Source organism: Cyprinodon variegatus, unplaced genomic scaffold (genome assembly GCF_000732505.1).
Source record: "Cyprinodon variegatus isolate N-32 unplaced genomic scaffold, C_variegatus-1.0 Scaffold396, whole genome shotgun sequence".
NCBI lineage: Eukaryota > Metazoa > Chordata > Actinopteri > Cyprinodontiformes > Cyprinodontidae > Cyprinodon > Cyprinodon variegatus.
Genome location: NW_015150849.1, coordinates 747,871 through 769,175, shown reverse-complemented (window position 1 = coordinate 769,175; position 21,305 = coordinate 747,871). Strand labels below are relative to the sequence as shown.

Genomic DNA, 21,305 nt, shown 5'->3' with positions numbered 1-21,305 from the left:
TTGAATAGAGATTTCACTTCATGCAGATATCTTAATATATTTTAATCCCTTGGCCTGATTTTTTGTTTCATGCTTTTCTATGCCCCTATGAAAAAACACTGGCCCCCTCCTGGCTCCCTGTTACATTTGCTCTAGAACCGCAACTGGAGACAACAGATTTTGCTTAGAAAAGCTTTATTTTATTGTTTGATTTTTCTTGTTGTTCCTGTGATTTTAAAATTATAATAAAAGATTGATTTATATCAAACTTTATAAACCTTTAAAATCTTCGTTGCATGTAAATGTATCCCTTATTGTCCAGAAATGTCCCTTAGAGAACCACATATGTAACTGAGCGCAGCAGTTAGTTTCAGGTAGCGCCACCGCCCTCTAGCTGCAGAGCAGAGAATTGCATCCCCAGAGCGTTTCATCCCTGAAGCTCGCCCTTCATATCACTGAGGCGCCGCTTCAATGTGCAGGGACGCAGCCAATCTCTTCCTTATGACGCCAGCGAGGCTGGGCTCAGATGTCTAAGGTTTAACAGACCCACCCTGGATGAACACTTGGAGGAGAGAGAAAAGGCGGCGCTGGGAGGACAAAATCACGACCTGGATCGCAACACCTGCCAGGGCGACGCTCACTTCAGCGACGCTCGCAGTTAAAAAAAAAAAAAGAAGTGGGGCAGCATCCGAGCATCTCACCGATAACCTGCTCTTTAATGGATTGTTTTCTTTATTCTTGATCTTATATATTAATTTTAGATATAATTGGAAAGCTTTATTCCAGCGGACTGTGTGAAATCTACCTCTGTTGAGACTTTCTATTTGATCAGAGAGCAGTTATGCTGCTTTGATGTCTCACTCCGCGCTGGGAAGCAGGTTAAAGGAAGAGCATCGATGCGTTTAACGGGACCCCCTTTGTTACATCCTCATGCATGAAGACTCTTAGACTTCAACTTCACCTCTCAGGACATGAAGGATCATTATAAATTAAACGAGACTCTTAAATATGATGGGATTTTTAAGTGGGATTGGAATAGAAGATCAACATAGTTTTATTGCTGCGTTCTCAGAGAAAATTACTAAATCCTAAAATATCCCTTCAAGAAAACAAGTATATAGCCTATAGAACAATGATATTGTTTCGTAGATTCAGAGTGTTGATCCTTATGGTGTTTTTAGTTGCGTGCACTCTGCACATCATGATAGACTTGCTGCCAAAGCTGGAGAAGAGAGCTGTCGGAGCGCACGGAGAGGAGGGCGGCTGCCAGTGCGCGCAGCACCCGGGCAGGGAGGCGCAGGGCTGGGGAAAGCAGCGAGCCAGGACGGCCGCCGACGCGGGTTGGCCTAACAAGCACACGCTGAGGATCTTGCAGGATTTCAGCAGCGAGCCCGGCTCCAACCTCACGTCCCACTCGCTGGAGAAGAGCGCAGCCGGTGCGGACAGAGCCGGAGAGTCCGGCGGAGCGTCAGCGAAGCAGCACAAGCCTCTGATGAGGGAAGGGACCGGGGGTCGCACCGCCTCTGTAAATCAGGCAGCCTCCCGGTTATCGGCTTTGTTTGAGCATCCCTTATACAAGGTTGACCTTCCTCCCCTCACGGATGATGATACTTTGTTTAACGTCAACAATGACATCAGGTTTTATCCAAGAGCCACAGGGAACCAGGGATGGTAAGCTGATTAGAGTTTAGGGTTAACACTGGGAAAATGATCACTTCTTTATATAAATCTGTTAAACTTCTAATGTTAAGAAGTTTACACTGAGAAACAGATGGTTAACTGGTTTTTATTTGTTCATCTATCTTTATATCCATTTATCTTATGTAATCCTGCACAAAACTTTAAAATCATCAGAATGTTTTCTAATTATTTTTACCTTTATTAGTTCCAGTACAGTCTTAAGATTTTACTTCACAAATTCCCTTACATCAGTTAACATATAACACAACAAAGTCTTGTTAAATCTTACCATACTGTATTTCTCCTCAACTCTTGTTATTATTATTATTATTTGTCCCCCAGGCATAATGAGGAGGGGGATGAGGATGAGCTTTCTCCAACTGCCGAGGTGACAGCAGAGTCTTACCCCAACTGGTTGCGTTTCCACATTGGGATTAACCGATATGAGCTCTACCCCAGGCACAGTCTGGTGCTGGACGCCTTGCTGAAGGACCTGGTCAGTCAGAGGATCACCAGCGTGGGTGAGTCAGTCAGGAAGAGCCCTGTTAATGGGGATTATTAGCTAGGTATACTGATCCTACACAGTCTAGGAAATCATGTAATATGTTTACATTTTGGGCTGCACAGTGGAACAGTGGGTAGTGTTGCTGCCTTGCACCGGGGTCTTTCTGCATGTTCTCCCTGTGCATGCGGGGGTTCTCTCCAGGCACTCCGGCTTCCTCCCACAGTTCAGAATGAGTGCGTGAATGGTTGTTTGTCCAATGTGTCTCTGAGTTGCCCTGCAATAGACTGGCGACCTGTCGGAGATAGGCACCAGCACCCCTCGCGACCTCAGCAGGGATAAGCGTGTTGGAAGTATGGAGAAAAGAAACTGTGTGAAAAAAACAAGTTACATTTTCAAACTTCTATTCTGGACAGGATTGCCCTGTTTCTAGCTTTATGCTTCTTCCCACATCCTGATGCTGCCACCGTCCGCTTTTAACATGAAGGGAGTTAGGGTGATGAGCATGCAGTGTCCATCCATTGATTTACACAACCTGAGATAGTTTTTTTTTTTTTTTTTTAACTCTTGGTATTGATTAGTTAAATATGAACAAATCAATAATTAATGACTTAAGACAAATATGAATTTTCTTTGCAATAGATGACAGGTTAAAGTGATAAAGCAATATAATCAAAAAAATATGATAAATAGATATAAAAAGGACAGATGTGGGAGCAGTTTTAACCCTGGACAGCTCTACAATTTGATCCAGATTTTCAGTGTCCTTTATAAAAGTAATACAAATGCTCAAAAAGCAAGAACAACAAAAAAAAAATCCCAACAGAATGACAACAATCATACATTGATTTTGTCTGTCCTTTCTAAAGTTTTTATTATGATTGTTTGTCCTTCAGCTACTTTCTATTTTTTCTCCCAAACTAATTCAGCTTCATTGTATTCACAGGGTTGTTTGAGACATTTTTTATTTAGTCTTAGTTGAGTAAAAATGACTCTTCTATCAAAAATGTTTTGCAGAAATAATCTTATACCTTAATACCTTTAGGTCTTACATGTACTGAACATAAAACTAAACAAGAAGTCTGGATCCATGAAGAGGTTTGCATTTTGTGCTGTCTTTGCTGATGAAATGGTTATAGATAGACAAAAAAAGAAGTCATCTACATTCAAATTAAGCATGAGAAATTCAAATTCATGCTGTTTTCTAGTTTTCAATAATCCAGAATTCTTTTGGATTCTTATCTAGCAACTGGGTTTTCATTTGAGAGCAAACCTTTATAAGCTACACTCCTCCGTCTTTTCTCTCTGCAATGAAAACTTGTGTGATCTATGCGCCTCAAGTGGTCTATAATTGCCCCCGCCATTCATCTGTTTTTATTGGTATTATAAGTTACAAAACATATATCTGCTGCATGGCATTAGAAAAGGCTCCCTCATCAGCATTTTCTTCCAAATTTCTCTCGTTCCAAATCATGCTTGCTCCTTGTTCCTCCTTTGTGTCTTGTTTCTGCTGGGGAGCATTTGTGGCCTTTTGTTCAGGATTCAGCTTACCTCATAAATCATACTCGTGGAAGCGCAAAGAAGCACAGGTGAAGGCAAGATGGATTTATCATAACGGTACGAAGAGGAGGGGGCAGGTTTGATTGCTGCTGGGGGAGGTATTCAGAACCAAAATGTGCCACTAGAAATTATTGTGATTGCATATCAGCGGACATAAAATATAAAACAAAGCAATCACTTAAGCTATGTTTGGGCTTCTTGCCAGGGTTTTTTTATTTTTTATATTAAACTGTCAGGATTATAAGCTTGCATGTTTGGACCGGGGTCATAGCTTTTAGTTTCACTAATGCTCCGGGTTTAAGCATCTTTAATGGTTCCACAGGGAGGCTATCCACCTGAGCTGGATAGAGTAAATGTATTACACGATTCCATATCTCCATTGTTTTGCACATTTACCTAATTTAATCAAGCCCATTTTAATTTCTGTCTTAGAACTATGAGATAGAAATACATAAAAACATAAGCGATCATATCCTTTTAGTCCCCCTTTCATAAAGTGTATAAGACAGACACATGTAGCACATGGCTGCTTCTGTAAAATGGTGTTCCAATATCTTTTTACAGCGAAAACAAGATTATAATGTTATGTTTATATGTTTGTTTTGGCTTTAGCAGCCAATATTAGCAAATAGGGTTAGTGTGGGTAACTCTGTTAAAAAAGGAAGCTTGTATTTTTAACTCTAGAGCTGTAGATTGTTATTATAAGAAGATTTCCCAAATTCTGTCAGCATTTAGAAAATGAGCATGTTTTATTGTAGGGAAGGGTTAAAAGCTCAACATTTTCCCTGTCAGCTGTTTAAAGATTTGCTCTCATCCTCTTTCACAGCCTGAATACACTAAAGTTGTCTCAATATTGTATAATATACAGCTTCTTTTAAATAGATTTCTCCACTTGTTTTAGAAGAAAAAACATCAGAGACGACTCTTAATATCCAGGCGTAAAAATGTTTAAAGATTTGCCTTAAAATTAGTTTTTTCTGTCCCTTTTTTTTTTCTTTTTGTTACTTTTTGAAGTGCAGGATTAAATTGAAAGAAGCTGGGCTTGAACTCACAAGCTCCTAGTATCAGAAATGCATCGATCCATTTTTTTCTTTCCCAGTCCAATACCAATACTTGGGCTGAGTGTATTGTCCTATAATAACACTATTATTGAATGAATAGATATGAGTGAAGGCATAAGGTTTGAAATAATCATTGTTAGAAGTAAGGTAACAAATGATTAGAGATATAAATGGACTAATTATTATTTATTAACTAATACAGTGTGAACACTTCCATAAAGTTTGCACTGCAAGCAGATATTTTAAATAATATAATATAGAGGCTGCCTAAAAAGTCTTGCATATTCCGGTCACTGTATTGCTGAGTATGACATTATTATAAAAAAACAAAATGGCTGGATTGGTATGTGGCGTCACTCATCTGTTATCCTATCTAGCTAATAAGTCAATACATATTACTACATATATAATACAATCCATAGGCTACATAAAAAGCTAAACATGTTACTATTATTACTTATACTGGTAAGGCAAGGCAAATTTATTTGTATAGCACAATTCAGTACAAAGGCAATGCAAAGTGCTTTATATGATTAAAATATAGGAAAATAAAACAGAATAAAAGCAAGTAGGAAAACAGATAAATAAATTAAATTAAATTAAAAATGCAGAAACAAAAAAGAACATTAAAAACAGTTGGACAACTGTCCAACTACTGTAGTTCTAAACTTAGAGCATAAACATAAGAGAAACAAATATGTTTAAATCAATTTGTAAACATGTGACAACATTGAAAACCAGTCTTTCACTTAACAGGCTCACCTAATAACTATTGGATTCAGTTAAAGCAAAAGTAGCTCAATATAAGCTGACTTATGTCGGTTGCAGTGTCTATGGGGTTGACCCTGCTTTCCCTTTTTATTTTGCATTAATCTGTGTTATGCATTCAGGCTTTTGCCAGCACTGGTCATAAAGGTGCATCTTTGGTTTAAAATGCCGACTTAATACACCTTGATAACTCCAGCCTCTTCTCTCAAGAAGTAAAAAGTTGACACACCTGAGGTTATGTAGTGCAATGTGCAACAGTGTATAAAAAAAAAAGCCTTTAAAATGAGTCACAGTAAAAGGAAAATGCTTGCCGGCACTGAGTAGGATGGATTGAGACAGACAGAGCGTAACAGAGAGGATGTGAATACAAGCATGGCGTATACAAACAAACAAAGAAGAGAAGAGAAATAGAGAAACAACATGTGAGAGCTCTGGAGGCAACCGCACTAAGAGAATCTGTAAACACGAGAAAAAAAACTGTATGCTCATCCAACAATCTGGTGCACAACAGGGAGCTTACAGTGATATTGGGACTGGGCAGCAGCACAGTGTTTTGTAATGTGCTCAAGTTAATATGCTGTAATAAATGAACAAATCCCCTCAAAAAGCTAGTCCATTGTGACAAACATAAGGCATTTTGGACTAGCCTGGCCTGACAAGTCCCGTTGTTTGAGTCAAAGGAAAGCAGGAAGCTCTCTGTCAGGATCCATCACCCTGTGGGAGAAGCTGCGGTTATGACTGATAGTTAGAGACATAAGCTTCCAGCGTGCAGGAGGTCAGCCTGTCTGAGTGACAAAGGAAGCAGTTATTGTGCACAAGATGTCACAAGGGATCTGCGCAATCAATAGAAGTTTGCTGAGAAATGTTGAGTCATTGATTCAAACAGGAAGAGGAGGCATTTAACAAAGCTACAGTCTCTGTTCAATTTACATTTCCTTATTTGCAAATTGCCAGTTGCTCATTCAATCTCACACATATCACTTTCTTTCATTACACGGTGTCTTCTAAATTGTTTACCAGATATGCAAATCTTTTTAAAGTTCTTAAAACTGCACAAATTGCAAAGACAAAAAACTTCTGTGCAAACGCGAAGGTGTTCCACTGTTTTATGTGTGCTTAGCTTTACTCACGCTCGACGGTGTGGTGTGCAATCTAACGTCTCACTTGTTTCCCTTTCAGCCATGAAATCCGGAGGCACCCAGCTGAAGTTGATCATGACTTTCCAGAACTATGGACAAGCGCTGTTCAAGCCCATGAAGTAAGTAGCGCAGCAATGAGTTATGTGATTTGATAGAAGCCTTACAGTTGCCTGCATTTTCATAAACATTTCTACAATCTGAAATTTGTTTGTTGCACAGGTTTTTAAATCCCTCAAACCTCTTTCCCTTTTAAATAACATCTATAAATATTTTTAAGAATATCAACCTGAAAACTGTGGGATGCTGCGGCAAACATACAGAAGATGGTGCTCGGGTTTGATTAAATTTAATAAAAAAATTTTTTTATCTATACTAAGACTTTAAAAAGAAAATATTTCAGAAAAAGGAAGCAACCCACAGGAAAGCCAGTATTATGCTTTTATTAGCAGGAATGGTGATTAGCTGTGGTAGGTAATAAAAATGTAATTCTAAAAGAAATAAGCAACTTTATAAAATAGGCTTAACATTTTTATTGTTTTAGGTCTTTGAGATCGTTGAAAATCATTTGAATAATGATCAAGCATTTTGTCATCTATAACATAGAACCCCGTTAATACAGAGTGAAAAAGCTCAGGTGGTATGAATACCTTTGGAAGTATTGCAAATGTAGAAGGGTTGAACAAGGTAAGAAGTGCTGAGTACCAACAATGTCTCTGTTCATATACACTTCTCTCCCCTCTGTGTGAGTTTTTGTTCTGATAGGGGAATCGTCCGCCTCCTTTTTAATTAACATCAACAGGCTTATGTGTTAATTAAAACGAGCATTGAGCCATCCCATAGTCGTCTTTGGGGAGGCCCAACATGCCAGCAGAGGCACATTGCTCTTGAAAAAGAAATACCTTTTAACTCTCAGCTGTCTTGAGTTTTTCCCCTTGAATTCCCATGTCGACACGGATAAACAGAGTCCAGGCCAACTATGCGGCGATCAGAAGTAATTGCTCACAAGCTCGGTTTGATTGCTATGAAATGCAAAAAGGTTTTCTGCATGAGGGCCCCTGTGGAGAACATTAGATATGGGGAGTGAGAGAGGGGGAAAAAAGAGGTAAAGCAATGAAGACATCCGTGGGATGATGTGTAGGTGTGTGTGTGGTATGTGTGTGTGTAAGTGTGTGCTCGGGATGTCTCTCTCTGCTTAAAGACTTGTGAGGAGTGAAGTTCTAGGAAGTTCAAAAAAAAAAAAAACAACTCTTACAAGTTGGACTTCCAATTTTTGATGTCAATTTAACTAGACAAGCAAAACATCATGGAGCCAATCAGAGCTGGCCCCTTTGGGCCCCTAGTAACGGTGAGTGTCCCCAAGAGATTCTCACAAACTTTAAAAAAAAATGTTGCTTTTGTTTGTTGCTGTTGTTTACTGCAATGGAGAAGACTTTAAAAGTGCTCCGATGTTTACAAAGTAGCACACTGACTAAAGTTACAATTCTTAACCAGTTAAGATGGCTGCAACTAATGGTTATTTTGCAAATCGATTTATCTGTCCATTATTTTTTCGTTTAATCAATTAATAATTGGACTGCAAAAGGTTCCTTAAAGATTTTTTTATTAAATTTAACCAAGTGAAACTAAAACTTTTCCTCTTGAGGAGTTCTGGATGGAGCATATTGACAAACAAAAACATATATTTTTTTATCTTAAATGCAAAATGTTTAAATATTTTTTTAAATGTGTTTATGGTTTCTGCTCTAAGTGGGTTGTTCTCTTAGATAAAGATATATTTTAGAGTCTCTATACCCCATTTAACGATTAACCGATTACTAAATTAGTTGAAGATTATTTAAATAATAGATTAATCACGATTAAACATGATTAATCTGATTATTTTTTTCAGCCCTAATATTAATATTTAAATCAAATCAAATTTAAAAGTACTGATAATATTGATAGTGGCCTGTTAACTTCCACTCAACTTCAGCAAGTTCATTAGTATATTATATGTATGCTTTAAAATTCTATAATGCATGCCAGAGCAGTGTGGGGCAAAGAGTAGTGATGCGTGTCCCCTCCTCCACCTGTTGCTGCACACTGCCTATCTATTGGGATGAAATAAAGAAACTGTTTTAGAAGTTGCCTGTGGAAAACTTGAAACTCTCTTTAAACTTTGAAATACTATGTTTGGGAACTAGAGGAGTGCAACATGTCACTACAAAAAAAACAAATGCGGAACAAGTAGCTTATGTGGGACAGTGTGAGAATGGAAGCGGTTTTTCATTCTTGCGCTTCTTTTGTGACTCTCATTTACATTGTTGCTGTACATTTTGCTCCACTTGCAATCACCTGTCACTAACCTTACCTTTATAAACTGCTCAGCTGTCTTTGCGTTTTACTGTATATTTTGTTAAACTAATTCCATTTTATTTTGAATTAGAATCCTGTTTCATGGGAATCGTGCGCAGGTTGGTCACGATGTGGGGCGCAGGCTCAGCTCTGGGACAGTGACTAAAGCTCTGCTTTCTTTGCATTTAGGAAATGCCAGGGATTTTCTTTTCATATTTATTATAGAAGGGGAAAATTCAGCATAATTCTACACTAATGGGGACATCGCAATTTAGTGTTCAGCTGTTTGGAAAACCAAAGTGTGTTAACTGAATAAGCTGGTTGTAGGCAGGCAGTCAGAGCAGGTTGATGACTGAATTACCACCTAAAATCAGCTTTGTGTGCTTTTGTTAATCTACAAATACCCAAATGATGAAACATTCTACAGACAAACCCTTTAAAACTAATGCCAACGTTAGTGATTATTTTTATTCTATCTATTTAAGAGTCTGGGCACAAAAGTTAGTCAGAATTAACTCATTTCCCCATTTTATTTATAGCCTACACTTTTTAACAAATTTATCACAAGTTCGATTTTTTTAATAGATTTCGTAAGGCCAATGTTAAGGCAAATAAAAAAAGCAGTGGTTTGAATGCCGGTCAGCTTTCATGTCTGCAATACTACCAGATTTAATTCTGCTTAGTGTAGCTATGCAACTTTTAGCCTGTCTTTAAATCAACCAGAACAGTAGCCTGAAAGAATCAGCTGCAGTTTTTTTTCTATTTACAATATATCTGGTATTTATTTAGACTGGTGTTTCCTGAGTAGTCAGAAATCACAAACATTGTGAAACAGTAGCCCAAAGAATATGGTTCAAATCTTTTTGTCAACAACACCCAGCAGGCATCTTCAGGGCAGTCACATCTGACAAGATCAAAGATCACCCAAGGTCTCTGCGTGTCTTTGTGGGTGATTCACGTACAATTGGACGATACATGTATGAGTTGCAGATGAGTGTAACTTTCGTGGTAGGCTGGGTGAGCAATCCTTCAGAGCAGAAGCAGGACATGGTGAAGTCCTGGGGTGGCGCTCAGTGTAGCGGTTGCTCTGAACATGTCAAGAGACAGTCCTACACTATGAACAGTCATACAGTGTCTTATAGAGGCATCTGTTAGGGTTTGTCAAAAAAAAAAAACAGTTTTCCTTTGCGGGGCACATCATTATTTACATAAAAAGTATAAAACACATATGTGATGCTTGAATATATTACATTTTGCAAACAAAAACTCACAACATTGAACAGAAATACAATTTAGAGGTATAATGATTGAATGCAGTACATGGTATTGTAAAACTCAAATTACCATAGGACTGATTGAAAGAAAAATTATGCATTTGAATTGAAAATGAAAAGCTCTGGTTTATTACTTTAGACATGACCAAAACTGTCTCTCCCAGATTCTACTGGAAACCGTTTTGACAGTAATTACATGTCAGTTTCTGAACCATGAGCTACAGATTCCTGCAGCTCTTTGTTTGGCCTGTCATATTTTATTCAGGCCTTGTGCTTTGACTGTCACAGTCATCTGTTTGCAGTGTGTACAGATGTTATACAAAGCTCCTTGGAGCAGAATTGCTGAAATAAAAACCTTTCTGGGAAACAAAACTTGGGAAAGAAATAACTTTGTTTCAGTTTTGTTTGTTAAAGAATGCTGTGCTTTTATGGTTTCTCTTATTCTGATCCGTCCATATTTTATTTTCAGGAGTTGAGAGGATCCTTGTAATGTCATGTTTGTGTTGACCCGTCCTGCTGTACAGCATCAAGCAATGTTTCAGAGAGGGTTTGATGCTTCAGGCCTCCTTTGAGGTGGATGCAAATCTCTACAAAGCCATAAGCCTGGAGTCTACATGAGTTGACAGCTTGCCAGCCAACTCCACAAGATGTCTTCCCCATGGAGGCTTCTGAAAGCATTTGAAGCTTTATTTTATCTGTCTAACTAACTTTTGGATTGAGAGTTTGAGCCAACTTTGAAAAACCATCGTTTATATTTAGATCCTCCCCATTAAAACCAATCTATCCATTCGAAACAGTTGCTGCCCCAGGATTTTGATATAAGCATTTTTGTTTAATGCATCCGTACCAAGGCTAATGGAAGAATAAGAGAATGATGAAGTTATGCCACTGATATAATGAGCAGTCATCTACCAGACCATCTAGGTGACAGGAGCATGTTTGTGAGAATAACATTATGTCAGGCCACATTTTATGTTTCTATGAAAGATATCTAGATGGGTTTGGGTAGTTTTATTGAATAATTTAATTACTGCTCACACTTTTCAGTGTTTTTTTGTTTGTTTTTGTAGTGTAGATCAAGCTAGTCTCCACTGCTTTTAAATCCCTTTATATGATGCTGGTTAGATTCCTCAGTTTGTCTGCCTGGCAGTGTGTTTCCTAGACGGGGCCGCCTGTGGAGCTGGTTGACAGTTACCTTTTGTATCTCTGCTTCTGTCTCCTTGAACCCCAGTTGGCCTCGATAGATGGCCGCCCACACCGAGCCTGGTTCTGCTGGAGGTTTCTTCCTGTTTAAAGGGAGTTTTTCCTCTCCACTGTCGCTACAAGCATGCTTGGTGTGAGGAATTGCCTTTGAGTCAATGAGTTGATGCAATCAACTGGTTACCCTTAGATAGAAAAATCTATTTTGAATCAATTTGACTGTATGATCTAGTTTAATTGTCTCTGTAAAGCGCCTACAGATGACGTGTTGTGAATTGGCGTTTTATAAATAAACTGAATTTAATTGAATTGAATTAGATCTCAACAATCCTGTTTCACAGACATCTCACATGAGTTTCTTCTTTCCACTGCACAAGTTGAAAGAAACCATCAAATCTTGACCGTAAATGTGATTATATATATATATATATAGGAATTATTCATTTAGATTATGTTTACCGGTAATAGTGCTGCACTTTTTCCAAACTAATCCTACAGTTGTTTTAACACAAGCTAAGAATATAAGATGGCTGTATCTTGAGATAATCAGAGACTGTCAAAGACTGTGGAAGAAGTGGCATCTGAACAGAGAAGAAACAGATTTAGGAAGACATTTGAGAAGTAGTTAAACCCCAAAGGGCTGTAGCACTGCCAACCTGTCAGGGAGCTGGGTCTTCCAGCTGGAGCCAGGTCACAGACCAAGCAGAGCCTTTCTTCATGCCAGATCTTTGTGTCTGTCTGGCTCATGTTTCTTTTTGCCTATTTTTCTGTGCCAATATCTTGGTTTTAGTGTGTATGCAGGGCCGTAATGTTCATGTTCACTCTAAATGGATTTGTCTGATGGCAGGTGGAGAGTTTGAGTGAAGAGGTAAAAAACCTCTTGTATGTAATTTAGATGTTTTTTTCTTACCTCTCTGAGTTTTTAAATATATTTTACTGTTCAAAACATATTACAGTAATCTACAAGAAGGAATAGATTCATTTTTCACTGTCTTTTTTTATCATGAGCATTTAAATTAATATAAACAACAGACTTTACTCTTTGTAAATGCATGTGACATACTGTATAGTTTTGCAGGGCACACATGGTAAATCTTTAATAAGGCAGAAACCTTATTTATTATCTCGAGGTACAAAATTAGCCCTTTGTATTTATAAATGTATTGGTGTTGGCTGTAAAATCGAATAGCTGCTAAAAAGAGGCATATTTCTTTATCATCATTTTGTGAGCAGGCAAGCTCATTTTTAGTCCATTTTTATATGAGACCTTTTGCCTCTAGTTTAGGTACAGCATCTTTTTATAGGTATTAATTTAGTATAGTTATTAAATAAGGAATAATGAAACAATGATTAGTGATTCCATTTAGATTTTTTGTGGCTTATGAAAACTAGAGATGTTATTCATTGCAGGAACAGTAAATACTTCTATACTGTAAAATTTTGGTCATAGAGATATGACGTGGCTCAACTGGTTAGTGGCAAGCAAGGCCAATAACCATAAAAACTGAGCTATAGTTCAGCAAAAAAGAAATATTTTGAAAGGGCCAGCTACCTTTGCATGAATGACTGTGTCACCACACCGTGGGATGAAAACAATCAGCCTGCTGGAGTTTTTTTAATGGTGAACACCTACATCGTAACATGGGGTGTCTCATCTTCTCCTTGACTAGAGGTATGAGGTATACTGTAGGTCAGTGTTGTCTGCTGGCCATTGAAGCACAGTGGTTTGATGGTCATTATTGCAGATTAGGCTGACACAATCAAACCTTTTTAAGCACAAAGTCCTGTACAATTGGAAGTGGCTTTGACTTGAAAACAAGTGGACCAACAGCAGAAAAATTATCACTGACTTTTACAAATTCCCCAGGACCTCGAGCAGTTTCGGATCTGACTCTCCTCTGGTTATCTGGATTTTTGGATGTTACTTTCCATATTAAAATTCAAACTTTTATCCATTTAAATAGGGCTATGAGCAACCTACAGTATTTTATCATCTGAGTCGAAGTTATGCTTCCTATGTCTCTGGTTTCTGAGTTGCTTAAGACAAGGAATTTGACATTTGCAGTTAATTTCCTGAATATGAATATGTGTGGTGGCTCTAAAAGATCTTACTCTAGTGTATTCCCCCATTCAGTGAATCTTCTTCAAACTCTTGAAGGAAGATTAAATATTCTACACCTTTTTTCTATACCACAGTTCTTCATTCCCCGTAGTTTAACCATTAATATACTTGAACAGCAGGCTTATATCATTATATCCTTTTGTGTTTTATGGAGGGGGTTATGAGTTTCTGCTGGACAACTATTACCATGATTTTATATGTTCCTGATAGCTTATTTGTACATGTAATAAACTTATCAGTGATATTATAATGCATTGTGATAGACCTGAATATTGATTTATGTGAGGTGAAAAGGGATCCTCATATCTTACCTTTCCAATTTCCTTTCTCTGCTGGTTCCTTCTTTAAGATTCTGCAGAAGGACTATTGCAGTGCTGCTGGCTATCATAAGTTAGGCACGCTTTTAGTAGCTGCTGTCTGAACTCATCTTTAAATGCATACTCAATCACAGACAATTCACAGTACTATAGACAGCTGTTCATGCAGCTGCTGTGCACACCCATATGGGAACACACAAAAGCTGCAAAGAGCAATCCTCTGTGAGGGTTACAGAGTTTGTGCACCCTCTGTCACCCACTACTGGTGCCGGGAAATGTGCAAACAGCGAGCCACGTTGCAGCTGTAGCTGCTCACTCAGAGTTTTGTGGTTTTAGGGTTATGACTGCAAACCCACACTCCACAAAAAAAGGACCCACTCATTTACACAGTTTAAGTGTGATGATTTTTTAATTTGTCAACTCAAAAATCCTTAAAGAGCTTACAATCATTTTATATTAACTACCTAATCCAAGAGCGTTGTCTCCCTGCATGTTGTGCAAAAAGCATTACTGAACTGTCACATCCATCTTTCCCCTTACTCGCTACTACTGTGAACCTTTACTCTTGAATTTTTTGTAGCTCAATCAGCCTCAATCTGAAAGGTGCTTGGCAGGGGGAGAAGCTAGTTCTTTTCTGGAGCCTCTGCTTTTGCTGCTTTGGCTGCCAGGGGGACAGAGCTGCACCTTAGGATGCCAGGCAATTTCTCTGACCTGGCTGTTCCAATCAATGGCAATCTGCAGAGAGCAGGTGTGGCTTGTTCATGAGTGGGAAGGGATGAAGGAAGCCACAAATTTCCAGTGAAGGGCGTTTGTTTGTGTGTGTGCCTGTATCGTGTTAGTTCTACCGCCTTAGATGGAAAACACCCACATTGATGTTTCTGTAGAAATAATTTTAGGAAATAGCTGATGAAGGATAATATGCTAAAATTTCCCATATTGTGTCATTAAGAACCAATCTGACTTCCAGTAAAACAGACTCTTAATGATTCCTTTGGACAGTTTGATTGTGCTGTTGTTTCAGTTGTTTACAATTTGAGATTTAGGAAATAGCTTTTTGATTTCTAAAACTCATATATTCCCATAGTAAACATAATGAGGCAGGGTGTGTAAACCAAATGTTTTGTGTGTGAACCAAATGCAACAGCACATTTCATACAGGATGTTGCTCATATATTGTATCTGTTGCTTTGATCAGAGTTTCTTGATATACCCCCTTCTCTTAAATAAGCTAATTACATCTGTTTAAATTAAATGCTTTTCATAGATCAGTGCATCTTAACCTTGGTCTTAAGCACATCATCTTCTTGATGTAGATTCTTGTGTCGTTCAAAGAATTATTGCAGTAATAAAGAAAAGTATTTGAAATATCAAACATTAAATCATTAATAAATCTGTCACTGCAACACTTACCTTGTTTTAGAGTAAATAAAAAAAAAAACATAATTAAGGTATTGAAATAAACTGACTTTAGCTATTAGGGCCGTAAGCACCATCAATAGCATTCATTTGAACAACGGTCTGAAAGGATGTACTTTAACTTTTAGATCAGCCTCTGTTTATCACAGGTCATTAGCAGAACTTAAGCTGAGAATTAATACATACATACAAACCTGCTGGAAGAGGGTACACCCAAAAGTTTTAGGACATTAGCCGCTGAAAAAGTTTGGTACGTCTACTTTACAGGAAGTTAATCCTTACATTGATTCTGATTCTTACAAGATTTTAAACTCAGCTTGTTAAGTCTTCCTGTTATCTTCTTGGAATCAGACTCTAAAGCGGACTTATGAGTCATAGACATGTTTTTAAATAGTTGTTTTAATAATAGCTGTATATTACACAAATGGTCTCACAAAGATGGCATTAAGGTGATATTAGTTTATTTATAGTAAGAGACAATATGTGTTGGCTGCTTGATTTCAGTGCAATTTATCTTCACATGTTAACAAGGAAATGCCCTATAATCAGGCAAAAACTCAGTATGCAGGTATAGCATCTAATATTAAACACATTTCTGTTCTTTTCTCCTCTACCTTTACTTCTCACAGTCTTTTTTCTTTCCCTTACTGTACATAGTCAGGCACAAATCTATTGTATTTTAGTCTCAGGCATCGTGAACATCTGCTTCTCCTGCAGCTTTGTACTTGGATTCAGGCTGCCAGAGAGCCAGCCCCAGCAGCTCTTCTTCAGGCTCAGAGCGCTGCTGACTCCCTCCTTAGGTCTTTAAGATTAATTTGGGTTTTAAGCTGCTCTAATGTGGATGATGCTTGCTCATCTCACAGCGCCTCCTTCTCCCCCACCCTCTCTCCTCTCTCCTCTTTCATCCCTCCCTCTCACCACTCTTTTTTATTTGTTCCATCAAAGACTTTTGTGTAGAGCCGCCGGAGGCTGATACCGCTGTAAAGTCGGCATTCTCAACACGGCTTTCTGCCATAAAGACGATTTCCAATATTTTCCCCTCTACCTTCCCTCGTTTTTTGCTGTATATTTGTCTATTCCAGGAAGCCATGTAGACAAAGTCTTTTAATGAAATTCTCATTCTTGCGGCTACACTTTATGAAGTTGCTTGTGCATATTTAGCTCTGGGCACGTGTGTGTTTGTTCAGTGGATTCCAAGCGTGTGGGCGCCCTGACCTCTCATGGGCTCTTGTGAGATGAGCCAGTTAATTAGTGCCTGGTTAACAGTGATTAAAACCAGCCGCATTTAGTAGTTTGTCATACCTGCATGTTCATCGGCACACACAGTTTGAGTTGATCATTTGAGGTGTCGCATGGCAGAATTTTACCCCGATATGTTTTAATTGAAGTGACAATCATTTTTCTGTATGTCATCTTTTATGTCATCTTTTACCATCCAACTGCGGGTTCAGAGGTGTAAAGACTTCTGAGTTTGCAACAATTAGTCATTTTATATCAGTCACAGGTTTAATGAATACAGCTGCTCTTTGTGCTGTCATCTTGTTTTCTTTGTCTTGTTTTAGCATCTAAATCTGGTCCAGGTCAAGAGAGCAGAATCTGATGCTGAATGTATCTGTTTGTCATCTCAGATCCCAACTAACTTTTCTTTTTTGACAGCTGCACTAAGACATAGTGAGGACTGTTATTTTAGATCTCATTCTCTTGGCTCACACGCTTGTCTCGTGAATGTTTTACTAGGTCAACTCCTAAAGATGAGTTGATTTTTATTGTCATCTCCACCTTCTTCTCCATCCTTAGCATTGTTTATTCTGACTCCACCTCCCATCCGTACTTCCCGCCAGGTGCTTTTGTTTGATTTGCTGATGCGACACTAATCCTGGCTTGTCACTCTCTGTCTCTCAGCTCTGTATTTTTAGATCCCTGCTGTTTTCTCTCTTGATAAAACAAAGTGTTTATGCACTCACAGCATAATACAACAGAGCTGGCAGTAGCCTCAGTGTAGAGTGATTAAATGGCAGTAGATGATACCATAAATGCAGGGAGTGATTGCTCATGACGCAGCAATATAAGCACCTTGATTACATTGCTGTCATTGTTGCCATTATTGAGACTGTAATTATAGACAATGCATTTCATGAAAAAATACTCAGACAAACATTTGTACATTGATCTGAAACCCAAACTCAAGCCTATATATCTTAACTTTTATGTCTTGTTTAAATACATTATAGAAATCATATGGTCTTCAACAGACCTTAAAATGTAGATACATTTTATTTCAAGTTTATAAAAGTTTAAAGAATTGTACAGTTGTTTCTAACTTTCAACATTCTGCCTTAGAAGGCTTCATTCTTTTTCACTCCCTATCTAACTTCTTGTTTTAATGAAGCATTTATCTTCATTTCAACAATTTTTTTATTTGTTTTTAAACCTCCTGCTATGATCTATGTTTAAAAAAATATATATGTTTGAGCAACACATATTTGTTTAATGCTATAATAGCATTTGCAAAGAATATATTGTCTACTTTTTCTGATAGATTACATCAGCAAGTTCAAAAATCTTCTACAAACTAAAAATACAATACCCAAAATAGGATAAGTTATTTATATGTTTTTTTTGTTTGTTTGTTTTTCATACATTTTTTACCTTGTCTTTACAATATTATATTACTTTTATTTTTCTGTATCTCTGGATTTGACTTCAGATATGTTCCCCCTCACCCTATCCAAACTGTTCATATTTAATATGTCCTATTTCTTGGTGTTCAAACACCAATTGCCATTGATTTGTGTTGGTAATGTGTTTTCCATATCATATAATTATGGTTTGAAATCCTAAACACAAAATTCATACACTTCCCATTATAAGAATGCTAAACATTCACTTTATGCATCTTAAATTAGCCTTTATAAAAAAAAAAATAGACAAACAAACACAAAAAGCTGGGGGCTAAAAATATATAACTTGAAAAAGTATACAGTAGGTGCTGAAATGGTGAAAGATTTCCCTGAATAGGTATTTCAAAGGGTGATATCATCCTCTTTAATGGTGTAATTATGATAAATCTGCGATAGGGGGGTTGCATTTCAGCAGCTTGCCTTAAAAAATAGGACATCTTATTATGGGGTCCAAAATGTTGCTTCTGACTTTCCCTGAAAGGAAAATGTCAATGATTATTTAAACAGGACCGAAAGTGGGACTATTATCTGGTCATTCCAGCTGTCTGAAAAATGACTGTGCACACCTGCCTCATTCTTCCTTTTGCCACCAAGCCCCAACAAAAGGACCACACACACACACACACTGTGCAACTCCTAAAACTGAGCACTGTCATTAGCAAACAACCTTTCCCAGGTAGATCTTTCACAGCCCTCCCGAATATCCGTCCAGGCTGCATGAATGAAACATCAGTTCTTCGACAGAGAGAAAGAGGGACTGCATTGTAGCTCTGTAACTATGGCTCTTTATAATAGCAATGCAGACTTTAATACATCTGTTGTGAGCCAAGCCTGTGCCATGCAAGGTGGCAATTTGGATATGTGTGACTCCCTTGTCCCCTGTGACAGAAACTAGTAGCAAGAGAGGAAAATGCAATCATTGTTTACCAATTAAACCAGAGGAGAGGAGTAAAGTTTGCTTTGGCTTCACCTATTGTCAGGGCAGGATGTGGGAGGGTCTGTATTAGCCAGGTCTGGTGTCACCAGGATGGGGAAGCAGGAACCTGATCCTGGGGTTTCCCTGAGTCACCCCTCCTCTTCCTGCCCTTTCGGTAGCTTTAGGAAGCAGTGATGAAAACAGAGGATTCTCTGTCCTGGTTTCAGATGCTCTCAGTTTTGCCACAGATATAAACATGATTCATAAAAATAGAGAGAAGGACTGAAGAAAACAAATTCTTGTGTTAAAATGTCACGCTTATATGTGGGGAATGTGTGAGGTTGTTGTTAAATGGCGGCCTCTGAACCACATCAGACCCAGAAGCTCACTTCATTGGGCCTGTGAAAAGCCTCAGTTAGAGGCTATGACTAGCACTGCATAATTCATCTTACAAAATTCTACTCTAAACCAACTTTAAGTCTCCTTGTGGCAATTGCTGGTTAGTGATCCATTTTAGCTTTTCACATGTTGATTGGTTCCAGGGAAGGCAACTCCGGTGTCCATCACACTTAACACACTATTTCCCACTGAAAATAATGTTTGCAGCCTCATGGTGCAGGGATTGTTGTCTTCAGCGGTGACAGGAGAGTTTCTCAAAGATTATTGAAAGGTAGATGAAGCCAAATAAAAGGAGGAAAATGTGGTAGAGTAAATGCTTGATTTTTAATAGAAAAACAAATATTTTAGATTCACTTTTATATTTTAATGTTTTTAATAAATCAGTTACTTACTTATTCTATATAGCTTCCTCTTTTGCAAACCATTTATTTTCAATCTAAGGATGAAATAAATATCTCACAGTTATGATATTTACTTTTATATTCTGGTATTTTATTTGGGAACACATCTGGGAAATGTAAAAATAAGATCCTGTTTTAGGAACTTAAACAAACCCCCAGCCCAGCTAAGGTTGGTATGTTGACCTCGTATGGGTTTGGTTCAGGCTGAATGGATATGGTGGATGTTGGCCCTCACTCTGGGCTTCGCTTCTGGAGCCACATGGGTTGAAGAATTAGAACCAGTACCAGCTCGTACCACGAAACAAGCTCAACGTAGCAGGGTGACTTCCAGTCTATGCTGTTTAAACAATCCATAAAAATCAACCCGCTAACTCAATCCAGTTTGACCTAATCATGAATCTGTGAACGCACATGCGTAAAGGGGCAGGTTCATGGTAGCAGACCAATCACAATCATATTTTTTAGAGTGCCATATTTTTTCTGTGAGGAACAAAACCTCATTTTACACAAATACAAAGAGGGGAAAAAAAGTCTCAATGAAAAGTCAAGCATGGTAGCGGCATGAAAGAGACAGCAAATGTCAATGACAGTGAACACAGCCATGCATTGAACAAAGCCATGCATCCCCAATCTCCGTACAGTATATTAATCGTGTGACCTTGGGAATGAAAAGGACTTCGGAGCAGATGAAAGTAAAACACAAAAATATAATTTAATCCGGGTGGTTGGAATTTTTAATTCAATAATGTTTGGGCTACAATAAAGCTAGAAGCTAATGCCACAATCACATCATATTAATACAAGAAGAGATTAGTCTGAGTGAAATCATCCTGATTTCTTAGCTGTGTCAGAACTCAGCGGGACAAATGGTCAAAATCTGCTCTGCTTTTAAAATGGTAAAAGTCCTCAAATGCAACTGAAAATTTATAGATATACTTTCACACTAGGTGGTGCTAAAGCATTAGGAAGTTTGCCCTTTATCAACGAAAATGCCCTTTTGAAACTTTTTTTTTTTTATTATTATTATTATTAATATTAAGATTTTACTGAGGTCGGATTTGAAATGATCTTTTGAAAACCTGAGCCATTAAAAACGACTGAAACAATGCCCCGAAATGAGCCACCTCTTTGCGCAAACCCGACCAGCCTATCTCTCTTCCTTTGTCACATGAACTCGCGCGGTCGCCCGCAGGGCATGCCAGATGCGCAGCATCATAGCGGTTCAGTAGCATCTTCAGATAGCAGGAACGGTCAATGACAGGCTGCTTCTCCTGTGCCCCATTAGCCAGGTAAGATACAGATCAAGCAAAATCATTTTGTTGTGCATTAAAATGTCTCATTCAGCAGCACCAAACAAGCATTTTTGCCTACTGGTCACCTAATAAATCAGTTAGGCTAGATAAAGTTTTACACTGTAGCCCAAGTCAATGACATATAACGTGAGGACGACCACATGGGCTACAAATAATTTCGGTAGAGTTTGCAATTGCAAATCTATGTGTAAAGACAAACGTTTTCTGTTGTATAGGTTTTGTTAGGCAACATAAATTAACACA

At 38.1% G+C, this 21,305-nt stretch overlaps 1 protein-coding gene across 1 annotated transcript in view; it reads left to right on the top strand.

Annotated features, from left to right (window-relative positions):
- Nucleotides 1–441: 441 nt before the first annotated feature.
- Nucleotides 442–21,305, top strand: part of LOC107092808 (extracellular serine/threonine protein kinase FAM20C-like) — a 47,078-nt gene continuing 26,214 nt past the window's right edge. Inside the window, exons 1-3 of the mRNA XM_015387465.1 lie at nucleotides 442–1,650; nucleotides 2,002–2,180; nucleotides 6,730–6,808. Of these exons, the coding sequence (XP_015242951.1) occupies nucleotides 1,112–1,650; nucleotides 2,002–2,180; nucleotides 6,730–6,808 (797 nt within the window). The 5' untranslated portion in view covers nucleotides 442–1,111. The remainder of the gene's footprint in view (nucleotides 1,651–2,001; nucleotides 2,181–6,729; nucleotides 6,809–21,305) is intronic.